At 37.6% G+C, this 17,310-nt stretch overlaps 1 protein-coding gene across 1 annotated transcript in view; it reads right to left on the reverse strand.

Annotated features, from left to right (window-relative positions):
• Positions 1-17,310, reverse strand: part of CBL (Cbl proto-oncogene) — an 86,981-nt gene that overhangs the window by 15,658 nt on the left and 54,013 nt on the right. The window contains exons 3-9 of the mRNA XM_036744747.1: positions 7,859-8,005; positions 6,973-7,129; positions 4,457-4,578; positions 3,999-4,136; positions 2,431-2,518; positions 1,789-1,920; positions 1,349-1,552 (exon numbers count right to left, since the gene is read on the reverse strand). Coding sequence (XP_036600642.1) covers positions 1,349-1,552; positions 1,789-1,920; positions 2,431-2,518; positions 3,999-4,136; positions 4,457-4,578; positions 6,973-7,129; positions 7,859-8,005 — 988 coding nt within the window. The remainder of the gene's footprint in view (positions 1-1,348; positions 1,553-1,788; positions 1,921-2,430; positions 2,519-3,998; positions 4,137-4,456; positions 4,579-6,972; positions 7,130-7,858; positions 8,006-17,310) is intronic.

The raw sequence follows: 17,310 nt of genomic DNA on the forward strand, positions 1-17,310 counted from the left end.
CCTGAAATCAGTTTCCTGTATAAAGTAAATTGTTGGGTTTTCAAATTCATTCTGCCATATAAATTATAACATTTATAATTCACCTTCATGTCCATTAAAAGTTCTTTTATATTTTTTCCTCATCTTTGAAATCAGTTCTTAGTCTTATTTTGCTTACCAGAGGTGGGGAACCTGCAGCCTAGAAGCCACAGGTTCCCCATCCCTGCCTTACACTATTCCAATTCCTGAGGGCCATCTTCTACTTTTCTTTGCTTCATGTGGCCCAAAAATTCATCACCAAACGACCAGCTTGTTGGACCTCTCCCTTATCCACTGTCACTCAATCTCACCATTCAGATCATGCAAGTACTATATTTCAAACCATTAGCGGATTGGGGTATCCAGTTGGGTCACCAATGATGGGAGACTCCAAAGAACATCAATATTTGAATATATAAGGATATATGGTTTGGAAGTTTTTTGGGTCTTTTAAGTTCAGATAAAATAAATAATAATAAAATAAATAATAAATATAAGTAAATAATAAGAAAATAAAAAATAAATAATTTTAAAAATAAATAAAAATCCAAATCTTTATGTCTTCACTGCTCTCTATTTATCTCTCCAGAAACAACACATATGATTTTTGAAAAAAGATGATGTTCTCTGACAGAGAAGTAACTTTTCCTTGGTCAGAAACAAATAAGGTCCATTTCCTTGATTTAAGAAAAAAAAAAAGTCCCAGAAATCCCTTTGTGCACCTTAAAGCATTATATAAATGTAATTAGAATGATAAAGGCATTAGAGGTGCTTCACTTGGACAAAGACCTAGCAGTGACATAATAGTTGTTTTCTACTATTTTATGTGGAATATAGATCATAATCTGAGGAAGCACAGTACAGTGGAAAGACCACTAGATTTGAAATTAGAGGGCCTTAGATTAAATGCCAGCTCTGCTACTTAGCAGATCTGCAGTTTTGGACAAACTTATTCATCTTATTGGACTTTGGTTTTCCCCTCTGTAAATGAAAGGGTTGGACTAGATAATCTATCAAGTGCCTTCCAGCTCTAAACTTCTGATCCTATGAAGATTTTCTATTTTACAAACAAGATAATAGAATATTATAGAAGACCTACAAAGATTTTCATTCATTTTATTTATATCCTTAACCCCTAGCAAAAGTGCCTGGCACATAGCAGGTACTTAGTAATTACTTATTCATTGATTGAATGTCCCTATCCTATTTTATCAACCAAAATATCTGGGTAAACCAAAGCCAGGATACAATTCTTAAATACTTTGTTTTGCACCAAATGATCTATTGATTCACAGAATAACTCAATTAAGTCTCCTAGTTGAAGTATTACCTTGGCACAGGCCAGTTCCTTCATCATGAAAAGGGAATCATCAGCTCTTTCATCATCATCGTCATCATAATTTGGTGATGGAGCTCCCTCTGCTCCTTGCCTAAGCAGGCCACCCCCTCCTCTGGGATCAAAGGGATCCACTACGATGGGCTCTGTACCTTTAATTTCACACCGACAGAAAGGGCAACCTTGACCTTCTGATTCCTGTAAAGAAAGAGATTAGTGACAGTCTCAGACATCTGAAAGTATTTAAAATGTCTTAACATATCCAGACAGTATAAAATAGATTATATAGTGATGAAAACTAGATAGACATTTAAAATGTAAACCTACCAATCACAGGTCATGCTTTTATTATCTGAAAAAGGGCTGAAAAGCAAAAAAAAAAAAATTTGTGCAGGGACTATCTTGACTTTGAGAATGTAGGATTTGGATCCTACCTGCCAAGCTGTAAGACAGGATGTGCACATGAGGTGGCCACAAGGTTCAATCTTCACATCTTTGTCATTTTCAGCACATATTTTACATAGCTGGAAAGTGGAGCCCATCTCACAATATAATTCATATTGTTCCTTATGAGAGAAAACAAAGTTCACTTGAGTCTGCTAGAACCATACATCCTAAAATAAAGATCACTCAAAAAGACATTACTTGTTTCATAGGTCTTCCTAGAGTAAAATAAAAAATCAATTCTAAAGGAATGCTCAGAGTTTCTTCCTTTAAAACTAGCACATCTATTCCTTGTGCTATTGGTCTATAAGGAAATATAATGACAAGACTAGTGTGAAAAAATACATAAAATTACTGGTTTAATAAAAGTTATCAGAACAAAAATAGCTACAGTGGATAGAGCACTGTCCTGTGACCCTGGAAAGTCACTAACCTCCAACTGCCTCAAACCCCACTCCCCCAACAAAAAGAGAGTTCTCAGACGGTATTCCAAACAAGTCCAAGATGGACACTATACTTTGAAACTTCGCACAATTGACTTAGTTCCTTCTCATAAAACTGAACTAATGAATTCAATGGGTTAATTTTTGAGAATAGGGAAATTATTACAAAGAAACAAATATGCAATTAACCTGGGTAACTTTAATGTGGTCTTGAGGAGTAGGCTCACATAAGCCAGTCAGGTCTGGATTTTGATTCCGTCCATCAGGAAACAAATAGCTAAAAAATAAATAGATAAATAAAACAAGACTCAATGTTCTTTTTATTTTCTGTGATTACATGACTAGTCTTGTGTATTACTGTTAAGAAATAAAGCTAATAAAGAAGACATGGATGTCAGCACTTTAGAATTTGTAGAACAGGTTCTCTCAAACTTTCGCCTATTGAAAAATCCCGTTTATTCCTTTAAGGCCCAGCAGAGATAGCACTTTCATCCTTGAAGCCTTCCAAGATCTATCTAAGCAGACGTGATCCATCCCTTCCTTAAATCTCTCATGCTTGATCCCTCCAAACATAAGTAATCTTATTCTGATTTTATTACAGTTACCTCTGCATGTGTCTTACCTCTCCTATTAAATTGTAAGCTCCTTAAAGGGTAGAGGTTTTATCTTTTCTTAATCTTCTCATTTGCAGCAACTATGCACACTATCTTGCAAATGTAGCCACTTAAATGTTTGACTTCAAACTAAATTACTAATGACTGATGATACAAAAAAACAGAAGAGAGGCAAAGACAAAATTCACATGAGTTTCTAAGGAGAGTAAAATGACTCCAAGCAATTCTGAGATGATGATGTTATACTGATATTATAGTGATGTTTCTTCCTAGGATGCACAGGAAAATTATAATGGAACATTATGACAGACAGGGAGAGGAGTTGGCATTTTTCCATATGATAGTTAAAAAAGATATTAGTTCTTGTTGGGAGTTTCTTTTTAAACAAAGGACTCAAATGTCCTTGAGCACCTGATTACTACTACATTGACAAAAATCTATTTTAAAGATGAAGAAAACAGGCTAAGTCACTGAGATCTTCAAGCATTCGTTGCTGCAAGGTTTAGAGCAGAGGCAACAACCTCTTTTGCTCATGTTTCTGTGGGTTCCACACAAAGACCAAGAGGAAAATTGGCCTTCCTCATCCTTTTAGGAGACATTCAGTCACTTCTTGTTATACTCTACGTATGTCAACAGAGAAGCAGCTCAGCCTCCTGAAGAAATAATGACTATGATACATTTGAAGTCCGCCATGCCAACCAGCAAGAGTTTAGAGTCAAATGCCTTACATAAATTCTGTTTAATCAGAAAGAAGTTAGGACATGAATGGACATGGTTTTAAAATATTGTTAAACTGAACTCTCAGGAACATTCAATCACTAAGATACTGTCCTACGATGTGGCTATAATGTGAAATGGTCAAGTAAACATCATTGTTAATTTATTCTCTTTTTGAAACTTTGTCAGATAAAAAACAATAGATAATCCCTTGCTCATAAAGAAATAGAAAATCAAATAATGAAATCCAAGAAAGCTCAATACCCCAAATGAAACCAAGCTCAACATAATGGGAAGGCCAAGACAATAAACTCTATCAATATACTCTCCTAGTCAACCTGTAGAAAGAACATGAAACAAAGCCATGGAATGGTGCTTTAGCCCCTCAAGTTCCTAGACACCACTGAATGATAAATAGCTACTCACAAGCCTTCTCTAAAGCCATCGATCAGCGCCTGGAAGAGAGGTTTGTTGTGAGGGATCGTCTGGAGGATATTCCCATCAGCAGTGACATAGCCGATGGCCCACTGACCCAGCCTTGTACAGCTCAGTCGGAAAATGTAGCTGAGGACAGACAGAGAAAGGTTTTAAAATATGCTGAAATGAGGGTGGCAGGCAAGAAAGAAATGAAAAAATCTGCTTTACAAATCATCAAGGATAACTTCTTTCATGCCTCCAGATAAAAAACAATGAGGCTGTTAACTTAATATTCATAACTTGAAACAATTTTCAGATTACCATAGCAAAATTTTCCATCTGTTTCTTTAAACCTCAATCTAACGGTGAAATCTTGGTAACTGGATACCAAAGTCAAAATTCTGCTTCCTATATTTCAACAGAAGCCATAAGAGAACATGTAAGACAAATTTCTATAGGGTGCTAACCTTCCAGGCTTGTGAATGAATTTCTGGAGCCGGGCTTTCACTTCATCATATGTCAGGAAAGCCATATAACCTGGATGAGTCACAGCAAGGCTATTCCAATTCCTGAGCAAAGACGACCAAGGCTAAAGAAACAAGAGTAATCACAGATTATCAATCAATAAACAATTATTAATTGCCTACTAAATGCCTAAGTGCAGGGGATATAAAAAGAGACAAAAGATAGTTCCTGCCCTCAAAGAGCTTACACCACTGGAAAGATAGCATACAAACAAATATATACGAAGCAAGCTATATACAGCAAGTAGGACATAGTTAACAAAGGGAAGCAACTGGAATTAAGAAGAGTTGAGAAAGGTTTCCTGTAGAAGGTAAGATTTTTGTTGGGATTTAAAGGAAGTCAGGGACCCCAGTAATAGGAGCAGAGGAAGAAGTGTTCTAGGTATTAGGAACAGCCAGTGGAAATGCCCAGAGTCAAGAGATGGAGTATGTTGTTCGTGGTACAGTAAGGAGGCCAGTGTCACTGGATCAAAGAGTATATATCAAGGAGTAAGGTATAAAAAGACTGGAAAGGTAGGATGGGGCTAGGTTATGAAGGGTTTTGAATGGCAAATAGAGCATTTTGCATTTGATCCTGGAGGTAACAGGGAGTCACTGGAGTATATTGAGTAGAGGGTTGACATGACTGGACCTGCACTTTAACAACATCGCTTTAGTGGCTGGTTGGAGGATGAACTAGAGTGGGGAGAGACTTAAGGAAGGCAGACTCACCAGCAGGCTATGGTAATAATCAAGACACGACATGATGAGGGCCTGCACTAGAGGATGGAGTGTCAGAGGAAAAAAGTTGCAAAGGTAAAATCAACAGGCCTTGGTAACAGCTTGGATGGGGGGGTGAAAGATAGTGAGGAATCCAGGATGATGACTAGGCTGGGAGCCTGAGGGACTGGAAAATGGTGTTATCCTCTATTATAAAATGGAAGGAGGTGGGGAAAGGGTTAAGGGGAAAGATAATGAGTTCTGTTTTGGACATGTTTAATTTAAGATGTTTACTGGACATGTAAGACAAGATGTCTGAAAGGCAGTTGGAGAAGTGAGTTTGTAGGTCAGCAGAGAGGCTGGGGCAGGAAAGGTAGAATTAAGAATCATCAACATAGAGATGCTAATTAAATCCTTGGGAGCCGATGAAATCACCAAATGAAGTAGTATAAAGAGAGAAGAGAAGGGGGCCTAGGACAGAACCTTGAGGGACACCTATGGTTAGAGGGTGTGATCTAGAAGAGGTTCCAGCAAAGAAGATAGAGAAGAAACTGTTAGATAGGTAGGAGGAGAACCAGGAGAGAGCAGTATCCTGAAAACCTAGAAAGAATATTAAGGAGAAGAGAGTGAGCAACAGTGCTGGATTTGGCAACAGATTAGTAGTAATTTTGGGGAAGTTTCCAGTTTGGTGGAATAATAAATTGACAAGCTAGATTATAAGGAGAGAAAGTGGGCGCACCTATTGTAGATGATCTTTTCAAGGAATTTAGCTACAAAGGGCAAAAGAGATATAGGATGATACTAGGCATATCAATAAGCAGTTATAAGTACCTGCTAAGGTTCTAGACACAATGTGAGGTGCTGGGGATAAAAAGACAAACATGAAACAGTCCTTATCTTTAGCAAGCTTTCTTTCTACCAGGGAAATAGAATGTACACACATAAGTACCTGCAAAATAAATACAAGGGAATGTCGGGGGACATGAACTAGTTGTGATCATGAAAGGCCTCAGAGAAGATGTAGTATTTGGTTGAGCTCTGAAGAAAACTAGAGACTGTATGAGGCAGAAGGGAAAATAAAGCATTTATCAGGCACAGAACATAGCAAATGCATGGACAAGGAACACAGAATGTCATGTATGAAGAACAGCAAGAAAGATAGTCTGCCAACTATTGTAAATGTGTGAAGGGAAGTAATATGTAATAAGAATGCATGGCGGCGGGGGACAGAGGAGAAGAGAGAGGAACGAAGAAAGGTGCATATTTATATGAGAATTTAGCCTTGCTTTAAAAAAAAAAAAAGGTCAAGAAATCTGAGATTAGCTCTAGTCAATAGTAGAGAGAAATTAGTTAACACAAAAAAGAATGAAAGGGCAGGTCCTAAATGTGAAATTGAATTTCAAGAAATCTATATGAAAATTGGCATCTTCATGCTAAAACAGGCTTGCACAACTTGCAGCTCCAAGGGCAGTAAGTGGCCTGTGGACATGCCAAAGGATTTTGGGTGCTTATAGAAAATGTAGAGAATATGTTCCTCTACATTTTTCGAGGGCTGCCCAAAATCCTTTGGTGGGCCACAGGTTGTGCAGGCTTGTGCTAAAAGTAAACAATGTAGAAAATATAATGACAACCAAATGATGTCATGATTAATAGTCAATAGTTTAAAAAAAAACTTTTAAGCAGCAATAACATTTGTTGCAATTAAATGCTATTCAAAATACAAATGTACAGGGTTCCAGTCAGTTAGTTATTTGACCTACCTGAAAGAGTCGTGTGAAGATATCAAATTCAAAAACTGAAATATAATCATTGCAGGTCAGATCAATAGTGGATTTCAGGGCCATGGCCTCTAGTCCAGAACTGATGGGATGTACTTCATGAAGAGCCTGTCGAAAGCTCTTCCAAGGGACTATTGTCCTGATTTAAAAATAAAAGAAACAAACCCCAGAGTCAACAATTCTAGGCATGACGGTAATCAAGAATAAAGGGAGAAGTAGAAATAAGTACCCACCTCTCACTTTTCAAAAGCAATTTCAACTGTCCCTAAGTGGAGCTGAATTATATTTTGGAATGAGAACAGTTGACTAAAGGTTCAATTCTCATTTTAAAAAATTTTGTATTTTTTTTAATATTAATCGCATTTTAAATGTTGTTTTCCCCTTAAGCCCAGAGAGCTACAGATTGTAACAAAGAATTAAAAAGAGTGGGAAAGAAAAATGCAGCAAAATTAACCAGTGCATCAGCTGAGTCTGACAGTACATAAAATCTCTACCCCTGTAAAGAAGTGAGGGAGCTTCATTTTTTCATCCCTTCTTTAGGGCAAAGCTTGGTCATTATATTTGCACACGATTAATTTTTTGTTGGTGTTGTTTTGTTTGTTCTTCTTTACATTTAGACTGACTGCATATAGTCCTGGTTCTGTGCACTTCTCTTTGCATGACTTCATTTCTTTCCATGAGTCTATATTCCAACTTTTTTTTCTCTTTTTTAAGTTTTTGCTAGAGAGGACTATCCGTTAGGTAAAGGAAGAGATACTGACATATATATGGAAATTAAGATGATGAAAAAACAAAAGGCATTAATAAAAATAAGATTTTAAAATAACATTATTTTTCCATGGTCCAAAGTAAGTACACTGAGACTTACTTTTCTCCAAAAGCTTTTCTCCAAAATTCTGCAGCATCTGCCTTGGTTATCCGGAATGTATCTCCTTGGAAGAGTCCACTTGGAAAGATCCCTTTTAGTTCTGCTAGCATGTGGCTGAAGATCAGGGACAGTTTGGTCAAATTTCGCCTACAAATGACAACAATAAAACATTTAAGGGAACAAGAGAAAAAGATTTATGTACAGCACACATGGCCAGAAAGATGACAGTGGCAAAGTTACAAAGGTATCCAAACATATCTAGAAACTATCTGGATATTTTCTCTGGCCAATATTGTTAAAAAAAATACTGTCACTCTTGTTCTGTCATAAATGGAAAGAAGATCTTTTCATTAAAACAGCTCAATAGTGCTCCAAAATTTTCCACGTACTTTCCTCAAAACAACCACATGGATAGAAAATGCTGTCACACCCAGAGAAAGAACTATGGAGTCTGAATGCCAATTGAAGCATACTAAGTTCACTTTTTTGTTTTTTTTTTGTTTTTTTTTTTTCATGGCTTTTTCCTTTGGTTATTTCTTTTTCCACAACATAACTAATGTGGAAATATGTTTAACGTTTGCACATGTACAACCTACATCAGACTGCTTGCCACTTTAGGGAGGGGGTAATGGGAATGAGGGAGAAAAATTTGGAACTCAAAATCTTACAAAAAAAATTAATGTGGAAAACTATATTTACATGTAATTGGAAAAAATAAAATAGCTAGTGAAAATGTTTTTATCTCCATTTTACAAAAGGAGAAACCAGGGTTCAGCAAGCTTAAGTGACTCATATGTAGTCATATGCAGTCATTCATTCAGTCAACAATCACTTATTATGCTGAAGATATAAGGAAAGGCAAAAAGCCCCTTCTTTCAAGGTGCGTACATCCTAATAGGGGAGACAACAAACAACATGCATGATGTAAACAAGAGTGGGTGAAAGTAATCTGAAAGGGGGAGGCATTAGCAGCTGTGAGATCTCTGAGAGATGTCCTGCAGAAGATAGGATATAAAATGAATCTTGATGAAAGACAGGGGAGCTAAGAGGTAGAGATAAGGGGGCAGAACATTCCAGGAATGAGGCCCAGCTAACTCAAGAGCATGGTCAGGAAATGAAGTGTCCTACTGAAGGAACTTCAAGTAGGCCTCTGTTGCTGGATCATAGAGGGTGTAGAAGGGAATAAAGTACAAAAAAGTTGAAAAGGAAGAGGACACATGATGAAAAGCTTTAAATGCCAAACAGAAGATTTTATATTTGATTTTGGAGGTAATGAGGAAGTAATTGAGCTTACCGGGGGACAAGGGGTGTGTGTGTGTGTGCCATAATCAGACCGATGATTTGGAAAAATCCCCCTGGCAGCAAACAGAAGATGGATTGGAAGAGGAAGAGACGAGGCAGGGATAACCATTAGAAAGTTATTGCAGTAGCCTAGGGGAAGACAATGAGGGCCTGAACTAGGGTTGTAGCTGTATAGAGAGAAAGGGATGTACATGAAATGTTGTGAAGGTCAAAATGATAACATATAGCAAACAGACTGGATATGTGGCATGAATCAGAGTAAGGAGTCAAGAATGACACAAAGATTACAAACCTAGGTGATTGGGAATTGTGGTGCCTTCAATAATAATAATAGGATAGTTCAAATTTGGAGAGAGTTTAGGAAGAAAGATAAATGAATTGTGTTTTGGACATGTTAACAAGAGAAGCATGACTATAGCTCAAGCAAGAGACTAAGGTTGGATATACAGATCTGAGAATCATGATAACATAAAATGCCTAGCATTTTGTATGGTGCTTTAAGGTTTGCAAAGTGTCTTTACATATTATTTCATTTGATAAATCTACCATGGGAGCTAATAAGCTCATCAAGTAATACAGAATGGAACAGGGTCAACAGGCTAATTACCTGCTTTTATACTCTCATCACTCCAATACATCCGCCAACTGGAGGCTACTGAAGTGATTTTCCTAAAGCACGTGTCTGATTATGTCACCCCACCTCCATGTTCCCACCCCCACCTCCAACCCAATAAAGTCCACTGGTTTCCTATCATCCCTTGGATCAAATACAAAATGCTTTGTTTGGCATTCAAAGTCCTTCATAACCTAGGGCCCTCCTACCTTTCCAGTCTTTTTACATGTTACTCTCCAACATGTACTCTTTGATCCAATAATACTGGCCATATACAATAAACCCCAAAACTCCAGCTTCCAGGATAAGAACTCACTATTTAACAAAAACAGCTGGGAAAACTGAAAAACAAGTATGGTGGAAACTAGGCATAGACCAACATCTTACACTCTGTACCAAGACAAAGTCAGACTTTAGATATAAAGTCTGATACTATGAGCAAACTAGGAGAGTAAGGAATAGTTTACCTGTCAGAACCATGAAGAAGGAAAGAATTTATGACCAAACAAGAGATAGAGAACATTATAAAATGCAAAATGGATCATTTTTATTACTTTAAATTGAAAAGGTTTTGCACAAAGCCAATGCAACCAAGATTAGAAGGGAAGCAGAAAGCTGGAAAGTAATTTTTACAGCCAGTGTCCCTAAAATATATAAAGAACTGAGTCAAATTTATAAGAATACAAGTCATTCCCCAATTGATAAACGGTCAAAGGGTATGAACAATGTGAGAAACAAAAGAAGGAATTCTGTTTCCACAGGATTAAAACTACTCCCAGCTTTGAGTGATAACAGAATGTAAATCAGAGGCGACTGGTTCTAATCAGAGCTGTGACCTAGCAGAACCAGGGTTCTAATCGGGTAAAAGGTCAGAAGCTTGGTTGTTACATATGTTTAAAGAGCTGTCTGAGAGGGAACATATCAAGTAAGAGAACTTGAAGTAGGAGGTTGCATCTAACCAATGGAGAGCAAGGGGGGAAATTCAAATTGGGAACAGCATAAAAAGAGTTGCATTTGTCTGAGTAAGGGTACTCCATTTGGGAGTTAACCCATTTAGTAGGAATGTAAAATAAATGAGAACTTTCCTGGCTTCACAATGAATATTGTTCTTTTTAGAGTGAGCACATTTCTCACAACAGGCAGTTTTCAGAGGAAGAAACTAAAGCTACATATAGTCATACGAAAAAATGCTCTAAGTCACTGCTGATTTAGAGAAATACAAATCAAAACAACTCTGAGGTACCACATCATACCTATTAGATTGGCTAACAGGACAAAACAGGGAAATGATAAATATTGGAGAAGATGTGGGAAAAATGGAATACTAATGCATTGTTGGTGGAGTTGTGAAATTGACCCAACCATTCTGGAGAGCAATTTGGAACTAAGCCAAAGGGCTATAAAATTGTGCATACCCTTTGATCCATCAATACCACTACTAGGCCTGTATCCCAAAGAGATCATAAATATGGGAAAGGGACCCACAGGCACAAAAATACTTATAGCAGCTCTTTTTGTGGTAGCCAAGAACTGGAAATTGAGGGTATGCCCATCAACTGGGGAATGGCTAAACAAGTTGTGGTATATAAATGTAATGGAGTACTATTTTGCTATAAGAAATGATGAGCAGGTGGACTTCAGAAAAACCTGGAAAGATTTATATGAACTAATGCTGAGTGAAGTGAGCAGAACCAGGAGTACATCATACACAGTAAAAGCCACAATGTACAATGACTAACTTGCATAGACTTGGCTCTTCTCAGCAATGCAAGGATCTAAGACAACTCCAAAAGACTCAAGTTGGAAAATGCTATCCACATCCAGAGAAAGAACTACAGAGTCTGAATGCAGACTGAAGCATACTATTTGCTCTCTTTTTTTTCTTTTGTTGTTTTGTTTTGTTTCTTCTTTCTTGTGGTTCCTCCCATTGGTTCTAATACTTCTTTACAACATGACAAATGTGAAAATATGTTCAATATGAATGTATAAGTGGAGTGTATATCAGATTGCATGCCATCTTCAGGAGGGAGGAGGGGAGGGAGGGGGAGAAAATTGAAAACTCAAAAGCTTATGGAAGTGAATGTTGAAAACTAAAAATAAATTCATTTTTAAAAAAAAGATACTAGCCTCCTAGCTATTTCATGAATATGACACTCCATCTCTCAGCTCCAGGCATTTTCTCTAAGCCATGCCACATGCCTAGAATGCCCTCCCTCCTCAACTCTTGGCTTTCTTTAAGTCCCAACTAAAATCCCATCTTTCACAAGAAGTCTTTCCCAACCCCTCTTAATTTAAGTGCCTTCCCTCCCTTATTTCCTATTTATTTTGTATAGAGCTTATTTGTTTATATTTGTTTGCTTCCCCTCTCCCCCATGAGACAATGAGATCTTTGAGGGAGGGGCTATCTTAGGCACTTAATAAATGTGTATCAATTGATTGACTGTACTGTTGGTTTACTTTTATTTTGCTAAGGAGCTAAGAATGGTTTCTACATTTAGCAGGTAGCCAGCTCATTTGGATCCATGGGTCCATTTGGTCCATGTATATAGTGTGATAGTCCCTGGTTTATAATCAAGAGAAGGGGGGACCCAGGACAGAGCCTTGAAGGACACCCAGTTAGTGAGGGAACATGGATAAAGAACCAACAAAGGAGTCTGTGAAAGTGTGGTCGGAGAGGAGAGAACCAGAAGAGTGCAATGTCACTAACATGTATAAAGAAAAAAGTATCCAGGAGGGGGTGGTCAACAGTATTAAATATTGCAGAGTGGTCAAGGAGAATCAGGACTGAGAAGAGGCCATTAGATTTGGCAATTAAGAGATCACTAGTAACTGAAAAGTTTCTGTTGGACAATGAACCTAGGAGAGAGAGTGCAGAAGGTTTAGAAAAGAATGAAAGAAGAGGAAGTGGATGCACACATTAGATGGTGTTCCCAAGTTTAGCCACAAATAGGAATAGATTACAGGATGATAAGGGACAATTTGCTGGAGAGGTCAGGCAGGAATGGGAACAATAGTGCATATTGGGGAGTTTGCCTTAACAAGAACCACCACTTTATCTGAGATGGCAGTGAAAAAGGAGGTAGTAGAGATAAGATAAGGAGCTCTTATCGAATCTCAGTGGAGTGCTGGGGGAGCAGGTCTCAAGGGAGACTTGAAGGGAAATTCTACTTTGTGGAACAGAATGGTGAATTACTTAGAGAGGGATGACAGGAAAGGAGATATTTTTCATTGAGGGCTCAAACAGCATAGATTTATGACCTATTCTAGCTTCATTCACCAGCATGTGAATGGGAAGGAAGGAAACCATAGCTGGGAGTAATTCAGGATTAGAGCTTGGCAAGGTTGTTCAGGACATAATAAAGGAGTAAGAGAATCGAGGGGGTAGAGGACCCTATTGTTATTTGTCCTTCATTCTCAAAGAGGACCAAGACATCAGGGAGGTGATGCCATGACATGCAAGTGAATTGAATTTAGGTGAGACAAGGCTGTGCTAAATCACCGGCCTCACTTTCTCCTCCACAGCCATCTAGGTCCAGTGGCCAGGTGGCCCAGGATGCAATGGGGGACTTTAGCCTTTTCAAGCTAAGGTCTTTAACAGGTCTCATCAGTGACTAAGGCTTAATACAAAATAAAGCAGAGAATGGCCTCTTTACCTAATTAAAAAAAAAATTGATCTGGGAGGTGAAGACTCTCAGGGTTTCTGGCCAAAACAGAAACAATTACTATTTACATTCATTCTGAACCAATCAGATTGGCCAATTGACAAAAGTCAGAGTGAGATGGGTAACCAAGAGGTTAAGAAAGATAAGGGAAGAAAGCATAGCCAGTGAAAAGGTGATGGCCTGGGAAAGAAATGTAGATGAAAGAAATGGAAAGACAAGAATGGAAGAGATGGAGCTCACAAGATAAAAAACTAGGCTAGTGGTTGTCAGGCATAGGGAAAGATAGAGTCACAATATCAGATAAAGAAATTTTAGAGTTCATGAACATGGAAGTAAAGACACTTGTGGATGATGGTAAGATCAAGGGTGTGACCATCTGTTTATGTAGTTGAGGGAAGTAGAAGAATAGATCACGGGAACTGAGTTGATTGAGGAAGTGGGAAATTAGGGTATTCAAGGGGGGAAGAAAGACTGTAAGCCAGGCACTGAACTCAATGAAGAAGGGGTGCTGAGTGGACATGAAAATTACAGATAACAGCCACCAGAATCTAGATTGGGTGATAAATTAAGAAAGTTTGAAACTAATGGAGAAGTTGCTCAATAGGAAGCAGTAATAAGGAACAAGGAGTATTCTTGCTCCTCCACCAAGACCAGTGAATAAGAGAAATCACAGTCAGCTGCAAATAACTAATTAAGTGGTAGAATAAGGCCTAGAACCAAGAGGTCTAGAATTGAAGTACATATTATGTGCTCTTTTAGACACCAAGCTAGCTCTCTTAATTAACATTTTATGAAAAGTGTTAACAACCCAGGGGAATGAAATCCCATCACATGTACAAAAGGAAGGCTCTTAATCCTCCATGTGCTACAGGGGTAAGGTAAGCAAGAATCAATGTTATCTTAAACCTTATATCTTAATTTTCAACTTAAATTATGCCAGATAGGTTCGAATTGAAGACACAAGGTCTTTTAGATTAGCAGTTTAGAGAATTTTATATTGGAGAATAAGAACTATACAAAGTCTGCCAGAGCCACCTACTCACTGAAAGTTCTAAAAACTATGGAAATAACAGGAAAACAAAATTTTACTATTTACTGCTATTTTACTACTATTTGCTATTTGTTTTGCATAAGTTCATGTAGTTCAGACTCAGCTCATGTTAGTAGGTTAGGTAATAAACATTAATCTAAGCTAAATGCATATATACAGAAGTTTTCTGTATAATTATAACAGGGAAACAGATTTTATTTTTTTATAACTCACTGGAGAGTTCCCTAGGAAAGTATAACAGACATGAAATCGGAGACATACAAACTTACGTGGTGGATAAGTTGCATTTAGGACTGTTCATCAACAAAGACCTGTGTAGGCCTCCTGTGTTCTAAACAGTTACTTCTCTACATCAAGTAGCTGGCTAATCAACCCAAGTACACTTTTTGCAATAGATGGAGTATCAAAACTTGCTCATAAAGAATAATGAAGTATAATTAACAAAAAGTATAAAATGCTCACCAAGAAGATTCTCACTCTTCAAATACATCTGAACCCCTTTATAATGGTAATGCTAGAAGCAGAACTAAGATCCACCTACCCTATAAGCTAAATGCCTAAGACTTTTTATTATACAGGCACACAGAAGAGATACCATGCATTGGGTTCCAGGCCACTGCAATAGAGCAAATCACACAATTTTTTTTTGGTTTCCATACCAAGGATTCCTTATACTGACAAAAATCACAGGTCTGGGAACTTCGTAACTACCCTCATTTTTAAAAGAAACATAGCAAGAGCATTTGTTAAGACAAAGTTAATATGAGGGCTATACCAAGGACATACTGCTAGCATATCCTAAATAACAAGTTTTAACAAGGAAAAGCACTCTGAAAACAAGAAAGCACCATACAAATGGGAGGCATTTCTTCTTATGATTACGGATAAAGTTTTCAGAAAAGAAAAAAACAATTTTGCCTTAACTGTTTATTTCTGAAGAGTCTATGAGTATTTGAATAATATAGTAACATTGAGAGACTTCTTTAAAGTTGTAATAAATGGTTCTCCTACTGATGCAGATACAAACAGTGCCCTAAGAGTTAAAAATATTAAGGAATGACTTTGTGAAGCCCCTAGTTTATTCTGTAACCTGAAGTTACCCTAAAGTCCTTCCCCCCTTATCTTGAACCTATACCAAAAGAATTGTCTCCCTTATCCTGTGTTCCCCCCTCCTTTCATTTTTAATCTGTGTCCTCCTGCCCTGTCCTTAAATCCTTAAACCATAAAGAATTCCCTTTGTCTCCTTCATCCTGTCATCCTGTCCTGTCTTTAATCTTTAACCTCCATAAAAACCTCTAAAACTGCATCACCGTTCTGAAACCTCTATATAAGCATAACTCCCACAAATATCGGAGTCTCACTTAGCTTTCTTGCTAGGAGACCAATACTGCTTTTGTATCAAAAAAGCTCCCAATGGCTACAGAGAAGGTCTAAGTGAATTCTTTCACACCTGAACAAGCTCTACCAACTGTAAACTTTGTCACTATGTTCTAGTGTTGATATCTGCTTCAAAAGATCTACTGTATTTCCCCATGTATAAGATGCACCTTAATTTGGGGGCCCAAAATTTAAAAAAAAAATGTGTTACATAAAGTATTGAACTCAAGTTTTATTCATCTGCTCATAGCTTTTAGGCATCTTTTGAGCAAGTCTGGTGCACGTACGCATGCTTAGTCCATCCCGTTTCATGAACCTGAAGCACCAATTGTGTTCTCCTTTGAAATCAGTAACTTCTTTTTCATCAGCAATTCTTCTTGCCTCATGCTGAACCATCTTTGTGGACACAGAAATTTCAACTGCCCTTTGCTCTTCAATCCATATCTTCAATTCCATCTCTAAATCAGGCCATTTTGCTGACTTGCCTCTCATGGCTTTCTTCTGCCATGGTGTTTTCAGTAGGGTTTCTTCTTCCCATAGCCAGTTTCAGATTGTTTCCTCACTTGGAGGAGGACCAAACTTATGTTCAGCGGCACAATTTCCATTCACTTTTGCAAACTGGATCACTTTTAACTTGAATTCAGCACTGTACGAAAATCTTTTCTGAGCCATTTCTGGGCAGAATATGGCAAAACATAACCTAACATACCAGTAACAAATTTGAAACGATGAGTGCAAAGACAATAAGCATGAAAAAGCAGGAAATGCAAGTTAAAAAAAAAATCTACAACCACTGTATAAGACGTACCCAGTTTTTAGACCCAAAATTTTTCAGAAAAGGGTGCATCTTATACATGGGGAAATGCGGGTACTTCAAAAAGTAGTACTACCTCCCTCAAGGCTTCATTCCCTTCCATAGTTTACTCCAGAGCTAAATCATTTAGTTCTTTTAATACCATTAGTACCACTAGAACTGAAAATGTCACTGAGGAATACCTTGGTTCAAAAACTCCCAAACATACCCACTCTAAATACTTTAGTGAAACAGAATTTTGAAAAAATACTCAAATAACCAACAAGCAGTTCAGACATGATGGGAAATCTGTAAATAGCATCTACCTCATAAGGTTGCTGTGAGGATCAAATGAGATATTTGCAAAACCCTTTGCACAGTACTCAGCACATATAGTAGGTGCTTAATAGATGGTTATCTCTTTCCTTCCTCTCCCTGTCCCCCCCAACACTTTTGCTTTAGGCCCTTTATACTGCCTACCACCAATCCCATTGCAAAAAGCTGTCAATCCAAAAAAAAAAAAGCTGTCAAGGCAATATTATTAAGCATTCTCAAAGGTCCTCAGAAATGCTCCATGTACTTTCCTTTCTGGAAAAACTTGTTAACCATATGAAACAGCTCAACACAAAAGATGAAGATGACTTCATGAATCTA

The sequence above is a fragment of the Trichosurus vulpecula genome, chromosome 2 (genome assembly GCF_011100635.1).
Source record: "Trichosurus vulpecula isolate mTriVul1 chromosome 2, mTriVul1.pri, whole genome shotgun sequence".
NCBI lineage: Eukaryota > Metazoa > Chordata > Mammalia > Diprotodontia > Phalangeridae > Trichosurus > Trichosurus vulpecula.